At 43.8% G+C, this 8,984-nt stretch overlaps 1 protein-coding gene across 2 annotated transcripts in view; it reads right to left on the bottom strand.

Annotated features, from left to right (window-relative positions):
- Window positions 1–2,386: 2,386 nt before the first annotated feature.
- TULP1 (TUB like protein 1) overlaps window positions 2,387–8,984 on the bottom strand; it is a 35,979-nt gene continuing 29,381 nt past the window's right edge. For both annotated transcript variants that reach the window (XM_083745001.1, XM_083745002.1), the window contains 3 exons: window positions 8,774–8,872; window positions 7,479–7,650; window positions 2,387–3,433 (listed from right to left, as the gene is read on the bottom strand). In XM_083745001.1, coding sequence (XP_083601127.1) covers window positions 3,300–3,433; window positions 7,479–7,650; window positions 8,774–8,872 — 405 coding nt within the window. In that variant the 3' untranslated portion in view covers window positions 2,387–3,299. The remainder of the gene's footprint in view (window positions 3,434–7,478; window positions 7,651–8,773; window positions 8,873–8,984) is intronic.

Below are 8,984 nucleotides of genomic sequence, written 5' to 3'. Positions count from 1 at the left end.
TTCAGTTGGACAGAGTGAGAGCCTTTACTTCCTGTCCTTATGCCTTTGTGTGGTGTTACTTGTGGGATGGCAGATGTCTTCTAAGCCATGATGAATCATCCAAGTAGGTGTGGAAGGAAGGTTGAAAGATGTTTTGTACATGTGAGCTGTAATTAATTGTTGTTGTTAGTCTTATTAATTGCCAAAAGGAAGACACCTAGCAGGCAGAGCCTTGAAGGTTTCTGACATCTTTTCCCCTCCCCCTCCATCTTTAATATGGATCCAGTGTTGTAATAATTTACAATAGCTAAGCAACTCCAGGTTTAGCACTTTCCCAACCATGCTGGAAAATAGGAAGACAGATAGTGAGGGGGGAGGGACCCCGCTGCGCCTACAGCACAGCTATCTGTATGTTGTTTTCCTCCACTGGACTCTTAATCTTTCTATAATGTGTCTAGTCTGACATAACCTAAGAGTGTAAAGCAGGTAAGATGATGTAAACCTAAAGAAAAAGTAATCAGGCTGTACAGAATAAGTTGAACTCGAGAAGTTCTGATTCAAGAGGAAGACAAAAGGAAACAGCTTATACACAGCCAACAGAGGGGGCCTCTAGATACAAAAAGGTTAATTTGGGTTACCCGTTGGGAAATTAGGCTTACCTACATAGGTGCTTTATCATAGACAACAGTTACACTTTTTAAAAATCCCTCTCCTAAACTTTCCATTTATTTATAATGTTTATATGGGGACAACATTGGGAAGTTAGTGCTGTCCTCCCTAGTAAAAAAATCCTTTGTGCACATTACTCCTGAGTGATGAGGATGGAGAAATTATTTTGTAAGGTCTAGAAAGGTATTTGGGGATGGTTTCCCACTTCCACACCCCAGCTTCTACTCTACACACCAGTTTGTGCACCAGTAAAGTTTCCAAACTATCGCTGTTTTCAGATGGGATCCAGGCAAATTCAAGCTGCACAATTATAGTTGATTGGGAGGCCTTGTGCAATAAACCCATTTCCTCAAAAGATCAGACATTTTTCTCTAAAGAAAGTGATGGGGAAAAGCATTGGGGAGTATAGATAACACTTGTTTTGATGCAGTGTCATCTAACCTTCCCAGACACAAATGAGAATAAATGCTAATTAAATAGTCAACATGGCCTAATCTCTCTGCAAACAAATCAGGGGAAATGTTTTTTAAAATGGTCTCCTGGAATCGACTTTTGTCTTAACTAAAAAGAAGCCTAAGCACCGTATGTTTAACAGCATTTATTAGCATTATTCCCTTGTTACTCTTGGCTTCCCATCCTAAGTTGGACTGTAAGCTTTTAGAGGACGGATCTGTGCTTTGTTTTTGGTGCACTGTAAAATGCAGTAATTGCCTTTTTTTAATTACCAGCAGAATTATCTTTAGCATACAAGGAGTGTGGCTTTGTCCTCTGGTAGAATCAATAATAGAATTGTAGTATTGGAGGGGACCCCAAGGTTCATCTAGTCCAACCCCCTACAGGGCAGGGATCTCAACTAAAGCATTCATGACAGATGGCCATCCAACCTCTGCTTAAATACCTCCAATGAAGGAAAGTCCCCCACCTTCTGAAGGGGTCCGTTCCACTGCCAAACAGCTCTTACGCCAGAAAGTGCTTCCTGATGTTTAGTTGGAATCTCCTGTCTTGTAACTTGAATCCATTGGTTTGGGTCCTATCCTCCAGAGCAGGATAAAACAAGCTTGCTTTGTCTTTTATGTGACAGCCATTTAGATATTTGAAGATGGCTATTGTATCTCCTCTCAGTCTCTTCTTTTCAAGCTAAACATAGTGAACTCCCTCAACTGTTCTTCATAAGGCTTGATTTTCAGACCCTTGATCATCTTGGTTGCCCTCCTCTGCACACATTCCAGCTTGTCAATATCCTTCTTAAATTGTGGTGCCCAGAACTGGACACAGTACTCTAGGTATGGTCTGACCAAGGCAGAATAGAGCAGGACAATTATTTCTCTTGAGCACTAGACCTCTGTTGATGCACCTAGAATAGCTTTAGCACTTTTTTTTTTTTTTTTTTTTTGCTGCTGTTGCTGCATCACACTATTGACACACTTAAGCACGTTAAGCTAGATCCTTTTCACATGTACGGCTGGCAAGCCAGGTGTCCCCCATCTTATATTTGTGCAGCTGACAAATATAGAATATTACATTTGTCCCTATTGAAATTCATTTTGGTTTTTTGGGCCCAGTTCACCAAGGTCACCTTGAATCCTGATTCTGTCTTCTGCACAGAACTTTGGTGGGCCCAGCCCCTTCAGCTCCCATGGCTTCACATAGATGGCACCCTGCTTAGCAGGAAGGAGGATGGGGACTATGCTAGAGTTAGCTGGCTCTGCCTGTCATTGGCTCAGGCTCTACCTACTGTTTTGGCTTCCTGCATTCCATCTCACTAGTCTCAATGGGCACTGGTCGCCACTGGTTTTGAGAGGTCGCCCAGCTCACCCAACAATCCCACTGCAGTACTGAAAGTAAGCTATTAAACGCCAGAGTTATAAATTATATAAATACAAATCGAATAAATACCCCATAAGCAACTTATACATTTACATCTAACTAGTTTAGATTAGTAGCTAGGCAGACCATGATTTTTAAAATGTCAAGAAATTGGAGCTTGTCCCACCACTTACTCTTTTATTGATGGTTATCAGTGGAGAGAAAAGAAACCCCAGCATCCATGTAAAACTTCCACATGTAAATTATAAATTATCAAAGAGAACCCACCACACCACCAATAATCTAAAGAAGATAAATTCTCCTGGGATTCAAAGAACCAAACAATGGCTAGTCTTGACTGTTAAGTATATATATACACAGGAAGTGACTATTTGATAGCCTGAGACCATTAGCTGGTTCCAAATCCCTTGGCAGTAAGTAACATAACAGAGACTATTTTTTCTCTGTTTTGTTTTTTAGCGTCTTAGAGTTATGGACCTTCCAGAACACTGCAGCGTAAAGCAGCTGTTTTCTGGGGCTTGAGCACTGTTCCTTTTACAAGGCAAATGCCAAGGACATGTGTGTGCATATGGTGTTGCCAACTAAACCTACTCTGTGAATACATGTTCGTGCTTATTGATTCTGCAAGTTCTTCTTCTTCTTCGCCCAGTTGCATGTTGGAAACATTCAGCAATACCAGTTAAGCTGTTCTTCTTGTTCACACTATCTCATTTGCTTTGTATCATCACACAAATTCTTGTCTGCAGCAGACAGTCCAGATAGAAGGGGCTTTGTTTTGATTCCGCCTCTCTGGCCCAGACTCAGAACAACCTGGCCATGATGTGCTACTCGCAAGCCAGCTTCCCATCAAAGCTGGATAGGGCGATGGCAAAAGCTTGCACAGCACACAGTGGGTAGTTGTAGTCCAGGGTGAAAGTATCATCAGCTACACGGCCAAACTGCAAGACGATGTAGTCCACTGTAGGAAAAGAGGTGAACACAACATCATTTCAGCAGATGGACCAAAAATAGACTCTGCTACAATGCCATAACCTCCACCCCAAAATGAGTAATGACAACTTCTGGTCCTCTGTGCCTTCCAGTTGAAAAAGACTCTTCACCACTGGCCCACTGTCATGAGAAGAATGGGGTTCTGGAGAAAGACCCATTTCCAGAGCTGCCAAACTTTCATGCCCCCCCCCCCCCGCAAAAAAACCCTTGTAGCATTTTTATCTTGACCAGAACCTTTTGATGTTATTATCTTGGCATAGCTACCTCCCGACATTTGAAAGAAAGTTGGATGTTCCTAAGATGTCGTCACCAGAGGTGACTTCCCAGAGAATGCCTGAAGAGAACAGGTTTTCTACCATATGGCTTATATCTCTATTTCCAGTGCTAAGGGAGTGTGGCTCACATGGAGCTGAACAAAACCTTTTTATTCCGGACCCTCCTATTCAAATGCTAAGGAGAAAAGAACAGGATGGGACAGGGAAGAGAACAGCAGAGTTCAGGAGTTGACTGGCCACCTGCTGGGCAATGAATGCCTGCTGCTTCTTCAACAGAGCTACCAAGTAAGTACATTTCTTTTTTCCAGCTGGGTGGACAGAGCACAAGACCCAATATGTGCTGCCTCCCCTCTAGAGACCTGCCCCCTCACCAGAATTCCTAACCAAGACATTTGTGGCATTCTAGAGGTCTCTCTGACTCACTGCTTCGGTCATGACTCCCTTTGTTACCAGTGAGAGCAACAAGAAATCTGTAAAAATAACTGGGGCCCTGAGCAGGTTCTTTCTGTCCTGTAATCCTACACCCGAGACAGTAACATCCCCTGATTGGGCTGGACAGGTGACAAGCAGACAAGTCATACACTCGGCAAAATTGCTTGGCTGCCTATGTTTGTTGCTCTCATGTGAATTCTGCAGGGTGCTCACAGCCCCAGCACTCACAAGGGGGATGGAAGTGTCAACGTTTTGTCCTCTTTTTGTATCAATAGTTGCTTCTTTGAGCATCAACCAGCACAAGATCAAAGCATGCACGTGTGTGTGTGTGTGCGTGCGCACGCGCACACACACACACACGCACACACACACACAGATACCACAAAAGGCTTAGGCCCAGATTCTTATAGTCACACAGCAATGTGCACACCCCATCAGATTTTTAAAGACTATGGATCCTGCTTGCATAAACTCTCAAGTTTGCAGCTGATTTCAGCATGTTGGATACATACTGGAGAGACTTTTGAACTCGTTGACCACAAAGCTTGGGCTATGGTTTCCAACTTGGTCCACCTGTACGCTCTCTTTAGGAGGATGTAAGGTAAAGGTAAAGGGACCCCTGACCATTAGGTCCAGTCGTGACTGACTCGGGTTGCGGCGCTCATCTCGCTTTATTGGCCAGGGGAGCTGGCGTACAGCTTCCAGATCATGTGGCCAGCATGACTAAGCCGCTTCTGGTGAACCAGAACAGCACACGGAAATGCCGTTTACCTTCCTGCCGGAGTGGTACCTATTTATCTACTTGCACTTTGATGTGCTTTCGAACTGTTAGGTTGGCAGGAGCAGGGACCAAACAATGGGAGCTCACCCCGTTGCAGGGATTTGAACCGCTGATCAGCTTGAACCGCTTGATCAGCAAGTCCTAGGCTCTGTGGTTTAACCCACAGCGCCACCTGCGTCCCCTTAGGAGGATGTAATGTGGGCAAAATTAAGTGAGACACAAGTAGCAGTTGTGGGAATAGCTTTTAAGAATGGAATAGGAACTCTAGGAGGTGGGGTCTAGATGTTGACCCTGGTGGTAGGGAGGCTTTAGCCTAGTGTGGTCCCAGTCAAGGCTAAGCCCCAGTGCCTACCACCCCCTGCCAGTCCTGCTACTTACTTTTTAAAAGCCGTTTACACAACTGCTCATTTCATGAATAACATTTCTTCCAATTTGACCTTGTGATCCCCCACATAGGGCACCCAGCCGAGGTGGCACAAAATTGAGAAGCCTCCCAAAGTGGCTTGGGCAACCCAGTCAGGTGCGCAGGGCACAAATAATAAAATTATTATTATTATTAAGATTCGTTTGTGGGCACCAAATTTTGGTCTTGCTCAAGGCACCATATTACCAGAGATTATCAAAGTCCACCCCAGTCTTAATTTTGATCTTATTTAGTAAATGCATCCCATATTATCTCATTTAGCAATCCCTAAATGAATTGCACGTTCAAGGATGAATCGGAGCTTGAAAACTAGTTGGCAGCCCTTGGCAAGATCAGGGGCTCTTAGCTTAGTCACCCTTGGATCAATGATTGTGTATTTGCTGTTATCCTTAGAGGGTGTTCATAGAGGCATAGGAAAACTTATATTATGAGCTATGTAAGTGACCCAAATCATCATCAAAGGCATAAGGGATCCTGGAATCCCTTGTTCTGCCTATAGAATATGCTAACTCAAAATATCAACACTGTGATTAGAAAAACACCCTTTAGATTTTTATTACATAAAGAAGTCTAACACTATTTGCACATGCCTCTTGAGTGAAATCAATGCAGTCCTTGGCATCTTGTACCCCAAGGTATTTCATGTCTAATGGAAAATGCCAGAACAGTTCTTTTGAGTTGGAGGCTACATATCAATTGGGCAATTAGTGCCCAAGTGGTACCCGTTATTGGCCATTTTGGATTAGCCCCATCAGAAACTGGATGACTATTTTGAGTAATCAGGAACACCTTGTGTACATCATCAGAGTTTACGAGTGTCTCATAAATTAACACTCAAAACTTTGAAGTATACCCAGGAAGAATTCCAACAACACAGACAAAACCAGACAAAAGCTTGGCTCCAAGTCATTCAGCAGTTCCAAGGGGCTTAGCAAGGAACCCAAACCCTTATTATTCCTGTCTTCCGACTGTCATGCTCCCTCTCGTGGATGATTTGTGCATGCCTCCCTTCCTGTCTACATTTAGGCAAACTCCTTAGAGAGTTTGGTGGCTCGTTCAGGTCTGGTTGTAAAACTTAACACATTCCCAAATTGTGATTACAGAGTACAGGCTTCAGGAAGGTTCTTCTCACAGCAGATAGGTCAGGTATCCTTGTATCTGGAAAGTGGACATTCTGGTTTCCTCTGGCCTAAATTACACAACAACTCAGACAACTTATTTCCAAACTCTGCTGCCTTTTCTTTTTAGGTCAGTCTGGTCCACACATGTACTCTGTGATATGGTTGGCATTTGGGGAAAAAACACAACCAATTGCACAGAGGCAACTCCATGTGGCAAGTTATTCATGGAAAAGAGTTTCCCATGCAATCACAGAGATTGTCAACATGCCACCATAAAACTCTCTCTCATCTGAACCTCCTCCTGAGTGTTGGTTTCACACAATTGCAGTTTCAAGTGGCTACTATGCCACAGATAGATGTGTGGTTCAGACATGAAGCAGTCACCTGAGCATGCCATTATGTGTGGCAAACAGTCCTTTTGAAGCCATTGTGTGACCACACAGCCCTCATACAGCAGACACAATTTCAAGTCTGCTTTGACACTCAGCTAGCATCTGAGTCAAAAGCATCTGCTTATCCAGCTTTCTGCATGCCTTGTCTCCAAATCTGATTGGTTCTATAACTATTGTTAACAATGAACCAGCATCCCAAGCAATTTATTGGCAAAGCATAAATGTGAGAGAAAAGCAAACCCCAACATAGGTAATATAATGATGCTGTCATTATACCTTTCCTTTCTGCCCCATCTCTCTTCAGATTACAAGCTGTTTGCTGAAATGGAGAGTATAATACAAGGACTACTTTGCTCCACACACTTTATGGCCTAGAGTAGCAATAATTCCAGAGCCAATCCTGGTTGACCTCCTAAGTTAGCACAATGTAGGATTGCTCCATCGGTAGAGCATGAGAATCTCAGGGTTGTGGGTTCAAGCCCCACGTTGGGTAAAAGATTCCTGCATTTCAGGGAACTAGATGGCCCTCTGTGATTCTTTGAGGTCTGCCTTCACTCTTATGGGCCAAGAGAATTCAATAGGACTTACCGTCATTGCTGTGGACAATCTGGAAGTTCTTGACAGAGGCATGAGTAACTCTGCCATGGAAGTTGAGCACATAAGACTGGGTCTCATCATTCCACACTGGGGCTTTGTTATGCAGTTCGATTAAGTTGTCCATTATCCTGTTCTGCCATCTGATGAGCAGCCCATCATTATCCTGGCAAGAAATGTGAGAAAAGCACAAAATTAAATCATTTCCAAACACGCTTCAGTGCCAGCTGCAGCATTTGGTTTATCTGTCTGTGGATATACCTTTCTGGTTCCCAGAGATAAGGGACCTTGTATAGTATTATAGTGTTATACCTCACTATCATTTTTTTTAATGTGGGAATGAGAGGACTGATTAAGAAATACAGTGGTACCTCTGATTACATACGCTTCAGGTTACAGACTCCGCTAACCCAGAAATATTACCTCGGGTTAAGAACTTTGCTTCAGGATGAGAACAGAAATTGTGCTGCAGCAGCAGGAGGCCCCATTAGCTAAAGTGGTGCTTCAGGTTAAGAACGGACCTCCGAAACGAATTAAGTACTTAACCCGAGGTACCACTGTAAAATAAAATAAAATCAGGGCCATAAATGGCACCCACTGCAACACTTATACTGAATGTGGGCTGAGCTGCAAATGGACCCACCTATTGCAGCTTCCTCAAGGCCACCAGTGTGGCCAAAACAAAGGTGCAGGACTCTGAGTGTGGAAAAACCGCTTGCAATTCCACTTGTAACTTAAAATAGCGAAACAGTGATTGGGTAGCACTAGGAACATCCTATCATGATAGGATACTAAGGTTCCAGTATATTAAGGGTGTCATGCTATGGTGAATATCCCATCAGTGCAAGGATATCAACTTGCTAGACAGAATGACCCCTTTTCCTTCCCCTGTTCTGAGGATTCTTCCGACGCCTCTGAGCCAATTGCGGGGAGGGCCTGCAGGGAGAGGACAGAGGGGGAAAGCCCCCTTTGTGACAGTGGAAGACCTCACACGGTTTGCACTGAGGGGACTTGTTAGGTGTACTCTACCCCAAGTGTGTACACAGCACTGAGAGACACCTGCCAATCCTTCCAAGGTCTTCTGCCCCTCCTAATTTTAGTTGCTCATATTTTTTGAATGGAGATCCCTGCCCCATCTGGCCCTGGGGGCCCTTTTTATTGTTCCACTGGTGGTGCCAGGCTGGCTGGAGACCACAATTCTGGCACTTAGGCATCAAAATCTCCTATCTCCCTTTCCCCAGATTGCCTCTAGGATTGTGTCGTAGATGCTTATCATGTTGGTAACTTACATTTCGGGGTCGGATTGGCACCCTCTCATTGTCTGAATTCATTCCAGGGATAATCACTGTCATTTTTCGAGGTCCCTTGAACCCTAATACATTTGTCTCCTGAAACAGAAACCCCAGAATGCTTATAACTCAATCACAGTCATATATCCTCAAAACATGATTAATTTGTTTATATTCCCCCAAACTATCTGATTCATAACAGCTTAAAGCA

This window comes from Podarcis gaigeae (assembly GCF_964106915.1).
Source record: "Podarcis gaigeae genome assembly, chromosome: 6".
Lineage (NCBI taxonomy): Eukaryota > Metazoa > Chordata > Lepidosauria > Squamata > Lacertidae > Podarcis > Podarcis gaigeae.
The sequence above is the reverse complement of the archived record's forward strand: the minus strand, read 5'-3'. Positions and strand labels throughout refer to the sequence as shown.